Below are 16,147 nucleotides of genomic sequence, written 5' to 3'. Positions count from 1 at the left end.
CCTCCTATACTTTCTTTTGGCGGTTAAGGCTTGTCCATTAAGGTCATAGCCCAGTAGGAAGGCAAGGGAGGGGACAGACCAGACCTCAAGATTACAGTGAAGTGTGAGAATTTGCATAGGAGAGAACCCTGGGATTTGGTGCTCACAGGTTGATTGAGAAGATGTTCAATCTCTGGGTGCCTACCTTTGATTGCTGTAGCCAGTTACCTTGTTGGCAGCCAAGACAGGTATAGCTTTTATTTCCCCTGCTTGTGCCATGTAACTATATAGTCACAGTTTATCCAAGCTTTGTACAAAATGCTATGCCACTCACCGGTAAACCTTTCACCTCATTCCCCTATCCACAAGTTAATGTAATTAGGAGCAACCATTTAGCTATGATGGAACCCTATCAATGTGAAAATTATGCAAGACATGATCTCCATACAGTTTGCATGTTCTCCCTGTGCTTGCGTGGGTTTCTTTTAGGTTCCCTACCACACTTCAGTGGCATGCTGATAGGTTAGAAGTCTCAATTGGCCCTAGTATGTATGTGAGATAGGGACCTTAGATTGTGCAGTATGATATCCATAAATTGTTGGCGCTATATAAATACCCGTAATAAATTAATAAAAAAAGCAGTATGACTGATAGTATGTAAGTTAACAAGTAATAATCCTGACTTTTTTTCTACTTTAAATTAGATCTAAACCCTAACTGTATGAAATTTACAATGTTACAGCGCTTTATTGACTTTATTTGTTTTATAAAATATTGGCTTCCCTATAGTGACAATGGTGGGCAGTGACTGTGCAATGCGTTTCTTTATGGCTGCTTGTAGTCTCCAGCAGAGGTGCCTGTGACAGGGTGACAACGCATACAAACAGAAGAAAAGCTGGCCGCACTCCAGATTCCACTGGAATCGTTTATTGAAGCTTGTACCACGTCACTGGTGTCCTGCCCAAGGTCCGCCCCACTGACGCATTTCACCCATTTAAGAGTTTAGTTGTATAGATGGAGGCAGACCAGGGTACGCTGCATGTTATACCATAAAGTTCATGGGCATGTCATTACATGGTAACATAATTAAAGGGGACCAGCATTATCAAAAGGGTGCCAACACAGGAACACAATTGGGAAACCGTTGTCACTCCGTAACATGACGTGGTTGAATAAAGGCCTTCATGGCTGGATAGCCAGGTAATATTGAAAGCTGAATATTTTAAAAATATTAAAAACATTACATTACAAACATTACATTGATGTGTTAAAGCTTTAATGAACTTTAATTGATTGGGTTTAGATCTACTTTAATCTTGCATGCATTTCTAGTAGAAGACATTTTAAAATTGCAATGCTGCAAATATACTGCTGAATTTTGAAATATCTAAGCCTTTTAGGTCGAACACACCAAGTGGTCTATTAAAAAGAAAATGCACTTTTCATACAATTTTCAAGTGGAAATATAAGTGAATTCTGGGTAAAAGATGTGTGAATCTTGTGTGAAAAGAATTATAATTAGACCCCTGGGCTGCATCTTAGTTGGCTTACTTACGTTTTCAATTAAATTTATTCAGAGTTCCTGAAAGGAGTGGAAGTTGAAATCATGAAATCAGTACTAATGGACCATGTGGCAAATGACTTCACTCCGCAATTAGTGCATTATGAAACAAGAAAGAAACTAAACTGAAAAGAAAATCTTCTTTATAATAGGTAAAGACAGACCTGGAGATAATGAGCAGAGGAGATGCATGACTGGGGAGGAATAGTCCCTGGAGAAGGGGTTAAATAGTGTGGATTAGTTGGTCCTAGCTGATTGGAGGTTGGTGTCGGGCGGGGAGAAGCCGCATGGGTTGGGACTGCAAGGGCTGATGTGTGTTCTTTCTGGAAAGTCGACGGAGGAAGCAGGTTGTCCCGCTCGCCCTACCCTAATTTTTGCGGTTGATGGCTGTTAAAATGTCCTTTTATGTCACGGCAGCTTGGCGGGTTAGGGGGTCTTTGGGGGTCTGAAAATGTGAGTCAGTTACAAAATGGGGGGCTATCAGCTGGTATGGTGCTTGGTGTCGGCATTTGTCGGGGGGCATGGCGCCTTCGAACTTGGGAGCAGTAAATGTCCTCGAGCTGGTTGGGGTGTGGCTAGGGACATGGGAGAAGTTTTAGTAGAGGCCTTATTTGAGCTGATGGGCACCCAAAGACCGCTTCTCAGATCCAACAGTCATTCAGATGATTTATTTGTGTGTTGTTTTTTTATTATTACTTTTAGTAACTGTTATTGTTGTTTTGGTTAAGAAAGGGCTGCTGTGGCCATTTAAATCCATGTCGTGCAGCCTGTGTGTTTATTGGGGGGGGGGGGGGTTGGTAGGGTGCTTCCCCCGTTGGTGGCAATATTTGTTGGGGGCCTGGCCCCTTGGAACTTGGGAGCAGTAATTGTCCTCAAGCTGGTTGGGGTGAGTTATAGTGGTTATAGTAGAGGCCTTATTTGGGTTGATGTGCAACACCAAAGACCCCTTCTTGGATTCAACATTCGTTCAGATTATTTATTTGTATTTTATTTTTGATTATTACTTTTGGTAACTGTTAACTGTTTTGGTTATTAAGGGGCTGCATTTAAATCCATGTTGCGCAGTCCGTGTGTTTATTGGGGGGGGGTTTAACAGAGGGATGTAATTGAAGAATCCATCAGTCATCATGTCTTTGAGATGCTTTTCATATATCACTTTTCGCTACAGTGAGCTTTCCCAGCAAATCTTGTACATTGTGAAATGCTGTCAGACTAAACATATGCTGTGTGCTACTTGTATTCATGGTTGGGTTTGTTTTTGTGAACTTTTTGTGTTGTCCCGAGTTTTAGCAAATATTATTGTGGTAGAAATGTTGTTTATATGAAGTTTATTTATTTGTTTTTGTTGCTATTTTAGGTTTATTGCAAAACCATGTGCTTTGGCTCTGAAAATACAAGCCAATGGACCACAAAAGGCCCAGCACAACGCCATACTGGAAAAAGTCTTCACTGCAATTACAAAGGTACCGTGCCACAAAAAAACCCACTATATTAACCTTTGATCAACAATTAAAAGTAAGATCCACATTTAAAAAAAAAATAAAAATAAATGCACACACATTTATAAAACAAAAAAAATGCATAATTTTTTTTTTTTTTTGCATTTTACCCAGAAAAGCATTGCAAAAGTGATCAGTGGTGCAATGCTCTGGCTCCTGCATGTTCTCCCTTTCGTCTATGTCCATACCAAGGTATGGACATTCGGTAACATGGACAGGAGGAAGAATGAATGGACTACACTGGCAGTGACGTGTGGGCACAGCCACGCACAACTGCGTCATTTTCAAAAATCAACAGCAGCCTGCGAGGAGAAGAGCCTCACGATTTAGGTAAGTGTGTTTGGGGGAGTGGGCGTCCGTAGGGTGGGGTGGGGGTGGGTGGCTAAGTAACCATGTTTTATGTTACACCCTGAATTTGGCTGTAACATGAAACATGGCCTGAAAGATAACCTTAACCTTTAAAGCAGGGCTACCATCAACAGAAGTTCCCCTGACCATGTCCACTTCTTCCTCACCCACCAAATGGCTGGCACTACATTTGCTCATGCAACATGAAGGGTCGTACACAACCATGCAAATACTAATGCCTTCCCAGGCGCCTTTGTAATATTGGTTGTGTTCACATATGTATCATACAACTCAGATTGCCCATTTGGGTCTTTCCATGTGTGACCAGCCAGTGTAGAAACCCATCCCACTCACACAGCTTTGCCCCCTTGCTACATTTCAGCTCTTGCCTTGCTAAGGACTTAAGAACAGTTGTTTTGTAGGTAGTGTATGTTGCTGTTGTATATGCGAGAAATGTATTTGTGCAGATTTGGGAAGGTACTGGTAGGTCTGTGTTACATGTATAAGAGTTGTATACTGTTTTCATAAGCAGTATAATGTACCACCTGCAGTCCATTGGCCTTTCAAAGAGTAATCTAAAAAGTTCCATAACCCTTCTCACCAAATCAGAATGAATCTCATTAGATGGCTTTGAACTGATGAAGGGTCTGATGCCTTACTATAGGATACTGTACTTTGTGTGTTGTAATTGCTTTATGCATGGGCTTACTGATGTTTCAGGTGTTGCAGTCCAGCAGCATTTTATTTTTGAAGAAAAATACTATTTCTAATACGAGAGTCCCTAATGTTTCTAAGCAAAAGGCTAGTTCACTGTTCCTCAGATCTTAATGGGACTAGACTGCAGCCAGTGGAAGTAGAAAATACCTGGACATCATTGGTCACTGGAAGTAAATAAAATGCTCCAGGTATGGTGGTCAGTGGAAGGGAAAATTGCCCCAGAGTTGGTGAGCAGAGGTGGTAATAAATGGCCCAGTGCCTGTGGTGAATAGGAGGAATAGTGCACCATTGCTGGTGTCAGTAACAGGAATAGTGCCCATTGTTAGTGTCTGTGGAAAAAATAGTGCCCCATCATTGGTATAATGAGAGGTATATTGCCCCATTGTTAATGTCAATAGGAGAAATAGTGCCCCACAGTTATTGTAAATAGGGGAAATAGTGTCACATCATTGGAGTCACTGGGAGTAACTGTGCCATTGGGGACCCAGCTTCTTGGTGGGGCAGGACAGTCGGAGGTGCTGAGTGGAGAGCCACACCCTGTCCCCACTCTTGTACCGGCGATCGGCCTGCACCTTTTGTCATTGTTGGGCGTCTCGGAGCTGCTGCGTGAGGGTACACCGCAGCTCCCGGAGGTGCCGGAGCCGCTGGGCTACCTCTGGCACTGGAGCATCGACAGGCACGTCCGGAAGGGTCAGGGGATGATAGCCGTAGTTGGCGTAGAACGGGGAGAGGCCCGTGGATGAGTGTTGCTGGTTATTGTAGGTGAACTCAGCCAAGGGAAGATGGCTCATCCAATCGTCCTGTAGATAGGAGGTATAGCATCGGAGATACTGTTCTAGTGTCTGGTTGGTCCTCTCGGTTTGCCCGTTGGTCTGTGGTGGTACGCGGAGGACAGGCTGCGGGTGATGTGGAGACCCCGACAGAAGTGGGTCCAGAAGCGGGACGTAAACTGGGAGCCCCTGTCCGAGACTGTGGTGACCGGGAGCCTGTGTAGCCGGAACACGTGCTGCAGAAAGAGGCAGGAGGTCCGCTGAGCTGTAGGGAGGCCAGAAGTGGGGATAAAGTGGGCCATTTTTGTACACCGGTCCACCACTACCATGATGGTGGTGCAGGTCTGTGAGGGGGGTAGGTGCACAATGAAATCCATCGCAATGTCTCTCCAGGGTGCCGAAGGTACCGGCAAGGGTTGCAATAAGCCGGCAGGTTCGGTGGTCGGTTGTTTGTGGAGCGCACAGACGGAACAGGACTCCACGTAGGAGTGCACGTCCGCCGCTAAAGTAGGCCACCAGAATTGGCGTAGGATGTACTCCTTGGTGTTGCGTTGGCCCCTGTGACCGGCTGTGGGATGGTCATGGTAATGCTGTAAAACTGGTACACGCTGGGATGCAGGAACATAGATCCGCTGCTGGTGATAGCGTAGCCCCTGTTTCAACGGCAGGTGGGCGGCCTCCTCCGGGACCAGCGTACTGGCCCTCTGGATTTCCTTGATTAGGGAGTGCTGGGTGGTCATGAAGTACGCTGCTGGCAGGATGGCCTCTGGAGGCGCAGGTCCGGTCTCAGAGGCATGCATACGGGACAGGGCGTCGGCCTTGCCGTTCTTGGATCCGGGGCGGTAGGTTATCTGTAGAAGGAAGCGAGTGAAGAAGAGGGCCCACCGGGCTTGCCGGGGTCTCAGGCGCTTAGCGCTGCGGAGATATTCGAGGTTACGGTGGTCCGTGTAGACCACCACGGGGTTCTCCGCTCCCTCCAACAAATGCCTCCATTCCTCCAAGGCAGTCTTGATGGCGAGCAGCTCCCTCTCGCCCACGTCGTAGTTGCGCTCAGCCTGGGTGAGTTTGCGGGAGTAGAAGGCAACCGGGTGCAACAGCTGTCTCTCCCCTTGGTGCTGAGAGAGAACGGCTCCAACCGCCCCTTCGGAGGCGTCGGTCTCCAGGTAGAACGGAAGAGCGATGTTCGGCTGTGCCAGGACAGGGCCTTGGGTGAACAAGTGCTTGAGGCGCTGGAACGCCTGATGGGCCTCAGGGGTCCATGTGAATGACGTGCCGCTCTTGGTTAATGCTGTGATGGGGGCACAGATGGATGAAAAGCCACGGATGAACCGCCTGTAAAAGTTGGCGAAGCCAATAAATTGTTGGACCATCCGTCGGTTGTGGGGGACGGGCCACTCCAAGACGGCCTGAATTTTCTTAGGGTCAATCTCCACGCGTCCTGGGCATAGGATGTAGCCCAGGAACTCGATGGACGTGGCATCGAAGGTGCTCTTCTCAAGCTTCCCGTACAACTGGTGGGTCCGGAGATGGTGGAGCACCGCTTTGATGTGCTTCTCATGCTGCATCAGTGTCTGGGAGAAGACGAGTATGTTGTCAAGGTACACAACGACGTGGGTATCTAGGAGGTCCCGGAAGACATCGTTCACAAAACACTGGAAGGTAGCAGGGGCATTACAGAGCCCGAAGGGCATCACGAGATACTCAAAGTGCCCAAACCGTGAGCGAAAGGCCGTCTTCGGAAGCGGAAGGGGATCCAGTCGTCGTGCCGGTGGGGGTGGTGCCGACTGCCTCTCCTGTCGCCTCTCGCGGAAGCGTCGGTCCAGGTGAGTCACCGAGTCCATCAGGGCCTCCAAGGTACATGGTACACCGATCTTTCAGGTGCTCCGACAACCCGATCCGGAATTGGTCCACCAGTGCCACATCATTGAGACCAGTATCTGGAGCGGTCTCCCGGAACTCAGCGATATAGTCCTCCACCGGTCGTCTGCCTAGGCGGAGGGTACGCAAGGTGCCTCTGGCGGTCGAGGCACGTAGCGGGTCATCGTAGAGCCGCTGCATGGCGGCGACAAAGGACTCCCAGGTTGTAAGCACCGGGTCGTTGGCCTGCAGCAACTGATGTGCCCACATCTGGGGAGGTCCTGAAAGCAGAGAAATAGATGTGCGTACCTTGATGTAATCGGTGGGGTACGTGCGGGGTTTCAGGACGAAGAAGAGTTCACAGGAGATGATGAAGGAGCGGTACTTCTTCCGATCGCCAGAAAACCGCTCTGGGAGGCCCACCGTCGGCTCACTGGTAACCAGTTCTACGGTGTGTGCCGGAGTGGGAGTAGGTGAGGGCGGCAGCGCGGTGGCTTCCGCGTTGCGTCGCTCCTGTGCGACCACCCTCTGGAACAGATGCTCGTGGCTGGCTTGCATCTCCTGGAATGCCCGTGTCATCAGGCTCAGCTGTTCGCCGAGGGTCGTGATAGCCTCAGCCGCTCCTGCGGGTTCCATGGTAATGGCTGAGTCAGGCATCAGGTGCGTCCGCGGGCGAGCAGCACAGAGGGAACCCGCTGGCAGGAAGCAGCCGGAAGGGTCCGAAGGCAAGGTAACCAGGGGGCAATCCAAAGAGGTAGTCGAGGGTAATCCTAAGTCGAGGCAGGCAGCAGAGGGTCAGAAACGATAGGCGGTCCAAGGTTGGTACACGGGAGGTCAGCAGAGGGTTCAGGAAACAGGCAACAAGGCACATAGGAGGGGAGCTTCGTATGTCACACCATGAGGTGGAATAACTCAGCAATAAGCCAGAGCTCAGGCCAGGTTTTTATAGCTAGGGGAGTTAGGACCACCCCCCGGTCACCGAGGCAACCAGGAGGCTTCCTTCCTCGGGAACCAATGGCAGGCGAGAGAGATGGAAGGTGTGTACAGGGAACCTCCCCCAGCAAGGCTCACACCTGATGCCTAATGGAGTAGGAGTGCTACACTGCGTACCAAGCATGCGCAACCGCCGTGCGACTCGAGCATGCGTACCCGCAACCCGGGCACCAGGAGTTCTGCCAAGCTGAGGGGAAACCCGTGCCCTGCACCGTGCCCCCCGAGCAGGGGCAACACCCCCTGCTTCCTGACACATGAGGACTAGTTGAAGGCAAGCAAGAGCCACAATCAGGCTGTGGGCTGCAGTTTGGTACCACTGGTCTAATGACTATGGTCTCTTTTTTCAGGTTGAATTGAGTCTCCATGATAAAGATACAATGTGTGATCATGAACCTTTTATATATTCTTTTCTTTGAAGCTTCATGCTTTTTAGGCACTGAGATGATTATCTAATATATCAGTAAATTATAATGCATTTTGAACATCAGTATTGATCTATGTACTGCCTTAGTTAATAAGGCTGAAATGAACTTAGATGGTCCTTGCGTGATACTTGCCATTTTCTCAGGTTTGATTAAAAAGTGTGTTGCCTAATAAGCTCTACACGGCTCAGTAGGCACCCTTGGGCCATCACTATAAGGAAAAGAAAAAGCCATCAGTTAGATCAGAAACTCACAGGGTTATTCACAAAAGGGTGAGAAGTATGGAGAATGCAGGAGAAGGGAACAATCTAGGACAACATAGCTGAACTGGAAAGTGAGCTGAATTGGAGAATTTTTCCAAATCAGCTATTTTGGCCTAGACTGTTCACTTCTCCTGCCTTCTCCAAACTCTTCACCCTTTTGTGAATAACCCTGTTACAGCTGATAGACACTTGATTTAAATATATTGTCTTTTATTACAGCATCCAGATGAAAAGAGATTGGAAGGTCTTTCAAAGCAGCTGGACTGGGATGTGCGCAGTATTCAACGATGGTTCAGGCAGAGAAGAAATCAAGAGAAGCCAAGTACATTAACACGTTTCTGTGAAAGCATGTGAGTAGATGTTTTTCAATTGTAGTTTTAAGTGTTTTTCCCCTTCCGCAAGAAAATTATTCTCCCTGAACCAAGACACAAACTGTCAGGCATTTCCTAATTCAAGTGCTCCAAATTGTTTGATCAGACATTTGGTTGTGGTGTTCCAAGTGGAGAGACTTCAAAGGAATATGTGTTCCAGTTTTATGTGGAAACTGGACAGCCAACTCTAAACTAATAAAGGATCAATTCTGGTTGGCTGCCAAAGATTACTGCTGACCATTGCTCTTTGTACTGTCTTACACAGGCCCAATGAGTGTATCTTTATGGATTTCTGGAAACATTACTACATTTTATGGTAACATAAGTCTAGTAATAAGTTAATGGAAGAGCTTCCGGCAACTGTGAAAAGTTTTTAGTCTAGTCCATCTATGCTGTATATTCTCTCGACAACTGGTATTATTATTTTGTACAATGTGTGGAATTATTTTTGCTTGTTAGTGTGGCTCTTTTGTGTTCCCAGTCAGTCATTTGGGCTCCTTCCAGATGGAAATCTCTAGGAGATGTCCAGCCTTCAGCAGGAGTCCACAGACGGTTTCTGCCTCCCTCCCAGCCTTGACTTATTGGTGACAGCTGATGTGCATGGAGGTAGCAGGTTGAGAGGCAATCATGATCTGTAATCAAACGATAGTCAAGGCGGACATGGTTTAGACAGAATTGTAATAGAATGGCAATAATTATTACAGAACAGGGTACTGAACTGCTACAAAGAGCTAGAAGAAACCCTTTTGCTTGGATATTCTTTGCTGTTTGGTGACATCAGGGGAACAGATAAGCGCGCCATGGTTGCATTTTCTGTTTTGGCTATTGGATGGCAAAGAGGATGTGAGATAGTGTAGGTGTTTAGACAGCATAGCTGGTCATGGAGAGTTCAGATGTGTGCCAATAGGCAGAGCTGAGATTAGAGATATCATTGCATCACAGAAACTCTGGTCTTCAGGATAATGAAGTCATATTATAAACACTGATGGAGCCAATTGCTGGCTAAAGACGAATTTACACATACATAGAGGCCGCTACACTTTGTTGATACAGTTTTTATAATATTTTTACTAAACGCATTTTCAAAATTACATGCCAATAAAAATGATTGCCCATGGATATTTGGGGATCCCAATTTTATGAGACCCTTTGGAAATTATTTTGGAAATATCTGTATTGTAAGTCTGACAACCCATACCCAAGGTTTGTACCAGGGTTATATTTTTTTTTCATTTTTGATAGATGGGGAAAATTGGGTTATTGCTCATTGATGGAAATTCAATTTAGGAAACTTATAGAAAACCTCTGTGTTTTCTGATATTTTTTAAATCTTTTAGTTAAAGATTAATATTTAAGTAAAAAGTTAATAGTAAGTAAAAGTTAAATAAGATAAGATCAGTTAAAAATGTATTTAATAAGAAATGAAAGAACGTTTTTTTTTCTGAGGTGGGAGATGTAGAGGAATAAATAGAGGATTGGTTAATGAAGGTTTGTAAAACATTCTATGGGAAGGAAACCCAAAGAAGTATATTTGATCAACAGAGCTTTCATTTTTCATGTGAGATATTGGAAATTGAAGGGCGAGGGCAAGTCTCATTACTTGAAATGTGGTGCTCTTTTTCCAATTCTAAATCATATGTTATATTGCTGTGGAAAGGTTAAGAGGCTATGGAATAGAATTGCAAAATGGATAAGTGGGGAGACATATAAACTTGGCATCTAGAACAATTTTATTTTTATCAAGCTCCAGAAATTGTAACTTGTCAATATTAATAATATTGATAAAAATAAAATAATTGTTCAGAAAAGATAATGGATGGTGGGAAGGTTACCTCAAATAAGTAACATTTTGAAACAGAACTTACATTTTTGTAAGGGGACCTTTATGGGTCTCTGGGAACTAGACCTCGGCGAAAAAGAGTTCATTTGAAAGTCCTTCAGCAAAATATAGAGATACATTTCCAGTAGTTAGACAGGTTTCCAGGTCACAACAAGTTCAAACGAATCACATACTAGCACAGGAACAAGGGGAGACTGACGATAATCCAGCAATTTGGTAGTGACCAGACTGGGCTTATATAGGGAAGTGATGATTGAAATATAGGTCACTTCCTGGCCGTTTTCCCGCCCTGCTGTACCAGGTCTTCTGTGCATGCGCGGGTTGGCGCAATGACGTGTCGTTCCGTTTCGTGCGGCAATGTGCCGTTTGGCGCATGCGCAGTTAGCACTGGACTCTTACACTGATTCTCCTGCTCCTCGGCCGCTACAGCTACAGAACGGCTGAGGGGGGAGAACTGTATGAGTGATCACTGCTGCAGCGGCCTTTTTTAAGTGGTTTCCCCCTTGGATCCGCCACTGCTCCTGCTGGCGGCGCCCCCCCCATGATGCCGCGTCGGGGCACATGCCCCCCGTCCCCCTAGGTTTGGCACTGGTTACACCCTTGTATAGAAATGAAATATTATAAAAGTTAACTCATATTTTAAATCACATACCTTAAATGAAAACTAATTACTTCTGTCTCAGCTTGGGCCAGGCCCAGTTTTAATTTAATTAAATGATAAAAGTTGCTGCATATGGCTGCCAATGCACAGAAGCATTCATTCAGACATAATGTGAAGTTAGTAATTGGTTCTGCGCATCAGATAGGACCATATTATTAAAAGCAGATGGCATGTCCAGTTTTATAGCATATTTGGTGTGATGGAGTACATTGTTAATTAAATAACATGACACACCATTGATATAATGTCCTTATTTATTAGGCTGTACTGCCAGCTCAGATGGTGCGGTTGGAGTACTGCTAACTGGAGCCTTTAAAGTTTCCAGCAATTTGCTCTAAATATTCATAACATTATTGCAGACTTCAGTCATTAAAGGCAGTCATTTAAGAGGCGTTAGCAGACATGCAGTAATCTTTCCATCATGATTATCATATGATTAGAAATATATTTTTGTAAATGGCAATTTACAAATTGATCCATAGGACCTGTCAATTATAGCCTCCTGCTCCCCCACCCCCACCCCCTTCAAGAAAGTTTTTCTTTTAAATTGAGAATTGAGGGATTCTAAGCATACTTACTCTTTAAGGGACAGGCTAAGGATTCCAGCCTCATTCTGAGCTGCTGTTAAATTTACCCATGCAGTAGGATTCCCCCTTCCCCTATGGGTTAAATGTTCATTTTGGCTAGGGGGAAATGGAATAAATCAAAATACGTACCATATTCATCAGTCCTGCAGGCTTCCTCCTGTTTGTTTGACAGCTCTCCTGAAGAAGCTGCACTCTGCTTCCTAGCCAGTCACAGCTCTCTGACGCCATCATGTACAATGAAGGACTAGCAGTCCAGCATTATATGTGAGGATGGCAAAGGGCCCACCAACATCTTGGGAATTTCCAGATGGCAGTGTAGAGCAGTGGCTGCCGGGAGTGCAATGAATATAGTAAGTATTGGTACTTATTCCTTTCCCCTATAGCAAACTACCATTTACTCATGCATTGACGAGGACCACCCCACTGCATGGGTAAATTTAACAGCAACCTGAAGTCGGGTTGTAAGTGTTTAATGTACCGGAAGGTGGGGAGGTGAGTTTGTTCTGTTAGGGGAGGATGAAATGTTTTTTTTGGGGGGGGAGTATAGCGCATACTTTATTAGTTAGTAAAAAATGAGGGCAGCTATAGTAATAATGCTAGTTCTCAATGTGGGAACCCTGGTGCTGATAAATGTGTGCATTTGATTTAAAAAAGGCGGGCACATATTCCTTTCTGTATGCTTACTTAATACATGGTATGAATTTGAAAATCAAGATTTTATGTAAATGAAGGGCTGCTATTGAAGTGAATGGATGTATGATTAGTAGAGCCATGGTACAGTCACTTCAGTTCATATTATCATCAGTAAGCCAGCAAAGATCTGAGAAATTGAAGATAAGTGTCTTTACATCAGGACTGGATAAACCCCATTGACTTTCAATGGAACCTGCATTGCACAGCTAAATAGTGTCAAATGTCTCTTCAAGCAGAGACGGAGGCTGTTCAAATGAAAATGGGTCTTTAACGAAAGCACAAATTAAAGTTTTCACTAAAAAAGCAAATTGCTATTTTTTGTGTGGTGTGGCCCTGCCAGTTGATTAGAACAACAATGAACGTTGCTTTTATATTACTATAGAAATCTACAGTTTTGCTCAGCAGCATAGTCAATTTAATAGCAAGGTTACATAGACAGTAAGCTAAGACCTACTAGGCAAGTGTGTGGGGGAATTTTGATTATTTAAATGAAACACAAATCATCTGCCATCCACATATGTTACAAAAAAAGGGTAAAATAATCAAAAAACTTAAAGCAGGAAACAAAAGGGTATAATAATAATAATGTCTTTATAAATATTTTCATGTTTTCTCTGTCTTTAAGTTGCATGATGATATAACTAGCTGAGCTTGTATATTTGTAGTCAAGCCCACCCTTTTCTGTTATTATTATTATTATTATTATTATTATTAATAATCATTTAATTTGTTATTGTACTTCTTAATAAATGTGTGTAATATTTTTTCACAGGTGGAAATTTACATTCAACCTTTATATCTTTACATATGGGATCAGATATCTGAAAAAGGTAGGTACATTTTTATAGCTTTGGTTAATATGCATTGAGGTTTATTTGGTGCAATATAGCAAGCATTCCTAATTTTTCTTTCAGGGCTTACTTAGAAATACTATGCTAATGTTTAGAATCGACTTCCGTAAGAGCAGCCAATCAAATCTGAATACTTTAATCGACTAAACTCAGATAACACACATTGAGGGGTCGAGTAAAATATTAGAATGAAAGCAACCCACACCACTCGAATTATGTAGAGTCTAATACCAAATATAGTCTTAGGGTCTTCTGCCTTTCCTGTCGTAGGGTCAGGGCTGTCTGGGGCAAAATTTGGGTGTACAAAGCAAACCAGCATCTTGGCTCCGAGACTTCCAGCCTCAGTCTGCATGAATCTCCTAGAGATTCATGATAGTATCTGGAGCCTAATATCCCAGGAGGAATCCTTGCTCCAGTTCCCACGCTCTCAGTCTTCATTACTTTATTATTTTATTAGGAATCATTGTTGTTTCAATTATGTTTGAAGCTTGGTTATACATAAAGTTAATGTTTTTGTGAAATAATTAATCATTGTGGTCATGGGAACCAGAATCTCCCCAAATCTCGAGCTCAAGTAACTATTATGGTTCTCTATGGGATTTATGCTTTCTGTGCCTATAAGCTACTAAATGAAGATGTGAAAGAGGAGACTCAAAATGGTGCAGGGAAGACTGAAGGCTGCCGTGAATTACATTGTAACTTTTTACAATGAAGTGGTGAATAGGGAATGGGAATCAGTTTTTTTCCCCAGAATAATTTTAATAATAACAATAATAATACATTTATTTAAAAATGTTATTAATTTAACTCTTTTGAACCATTCCCCTAGATAATCAAGGCAGTTGGTAGCAGGATCATCTTTTTTTTAAACTCTGCTTTTTGTGAGCAGTTTCACAGTGTTAGCTTGACAGCTCCGGGCAACGCCACAGACAGGGCCGTCCTTATAATGAGGCATCTCTTTGGGTCACGTGGAGAGCAGCATATCCACTCAGCTGCACAATGTTTGAAGTGGGCCTGTCACCCCCTTTCCAGCCAAAGCGTCCCAAATTGCTGAGAGCCAGGTGGGGAGATGTGTAAGGGTCAGGGTCATACACATCTCCCTGCCCCGCTCTTAGCAACTTGGGATGCTCTGGCCAGCGTCCTGCTCAGCTCAGAGAGTCCCACTCAGCTTCTGGCAACCAGTGATGTCACTAGTTGCCAGGAGCTGAGCGGGACTCTCTGACCAGCATCATGCCCCCCTGGTTAGTGTGCACCACCAGCATCCGCTTCAACCGCCTTGTTGCCCCCGGGCTAGGGTCGGCCCCTGGCCATAGAGCCTAATAAGCCTGGTTAGCTTGGCTCACATTCTTGCCCCTAATTCTGTCGGTGACCTGCTTTGCGGGTGATTGCAAGAAGCTCATGTAAGACTTAATCCAGGTACTTTCACTACCTGTATTTAAAAATACATTTAATGATTTTAAGAAATACACGTTTGGGTTAAATATAGATTTTTGTAAACCGCATTATTTATTGCATTTATTTAATATAAAGCTGTTTTTTGTTGCTGTATATTTGAGTTGTAGAGGTTAGAATAAAATAGGACTGCAATGCTGGAAAGATAAAATTGAAGTCAGCTGTTGCATTTTATTATTCTTTCTTGATACAAAGTTGCCTAGCAACTATTCCACTTCTTACATTTTGAAAAGGTCTAAAATAATATATAAAAATACTCTATAAAATACCCGCATTTAACTATTTTCTCCTGATTAGCTGAACATCATAGCAACTTCACTCTTGTTTATGCAGAAAGACCGTATTCCTGAGAGCTTTATCTCAAATATTTAGCTCTTATTTGTGTTTATGAAGTTATCTCTTTAGAGCTAGATTGCCCAAAACTGATACTTCAATAGTAGGGAAACGATGGAGAGTTAAATCACTTAACGATTATTCACATCTCCATGAGTTTCTGCTGGCCAAATTTTTTTTATCTGAAATCCCAGGCATGCATGCTTGCTTTCACTGGATTCAGACAATCCTACTCTGTGTGTTGGACGTTCACTTTATTTTATATAATAGCAAATGCAAGAGGGGAAGTGAGACTACCTCATAACTGAGCTCTAGGAAAACTCCTAAATGCACAGATGGAATACGTATACGTATATATATATACTGTTAGCTGTTTTACCTGCTAAAGGATTTGTGTTTCTGCCCATCCAGCCCTGAGATTTACACAGTTCTGCCACACAACTCAGCCCAGTCTAGCAGGGGAGGGGGCCTGATCTTTCTCTGCTGCAGTTTCACTTTCACTTATAGGTCACCTTCCATTCCAACCCTTACTCCTCTTTTTGTAATTGGACAGTGGAAGGAGAATCAGCATGCTGATAAGCTCATCACTCTGCTCTCTCCCACTTGTCAGCATTCTCTTTGCACTACATCATGCCTGATTAACTCCTTGTGCTGCTTCTCCCTTCCCTTTATGATCTCTGCTGTACAGACTGTACAATAGACGTTAAGAGGGTGATACCAAATGTAGATTGAATTATGTATTAATGAATATTAAGGTAATGTATCCAACATTACTTTTCCTTAAGGCTGGGTTCACACCTGGGCGTACCATAGGCGTGTTTTTTCTGTTCGTTTTTCAGCACGTTTTTTTTTGTTCAGTGAAACGATAATTCGACGCTCGTTTTTATACCTCCCTGGCGGTATGATTATTTTTTTTTTCCTTTATTTTCTCTATCTTTTTTTTTTTTTTT

At 43.9% G+C, this 16,147-nt stretch overlaps 1 protein-coding gene across 1 annotated transcript in view; it reads left to right on the top strand.

Moving 5' to 3' along the window:
• The first annotated feature begins 1,138 nt into the window (after positions 1-1,138).
• Positions 1,139-16,147, top strand: part of CERS6 (ceramide synthase 6) — a 76,460-nt gene continuing 61,451 nt past the window's right edge. Inside the window, exons 1-4 of the mRNA XM_018568550.1 lie at positions 1,139-1,179; positions 2,898-3,003; positions 8,629-8,759; positions 13,334-13,391. Coding sequence (XP_018424052.1) covers positions 1,139-1,179; positions 2,898-3,003; positions 8,629-8,759; positions 13,334-13,391 — 336 coding nt within the window. The remainder of the gene's footprint in view (positions 1,180-2,897; positions 3,004-8,628; positions 8,760-13,333; positions 13,392-16,147) is intronic.

This window comes from Nanorana parkeri, unplaced genomic scaffold, assembly GCF_000935625.1.
Source record: "Nanorana parkeri isolate BGI_ZX_2015 unplaced genomic scaffold, ASM93562v1 scaffold1206, whole genome shotgun sequence".
Classification (NCBI taxonomy): domain Eukaryota; kingdom Metazoa; phylum Chordata; class Amphibia; order Anura; family Dicroglossidae; genus Nanorana; species Nanorana parkeri.
This window is presented reverse-complemented; position numbering and strand designations above follow the sequence as displayed.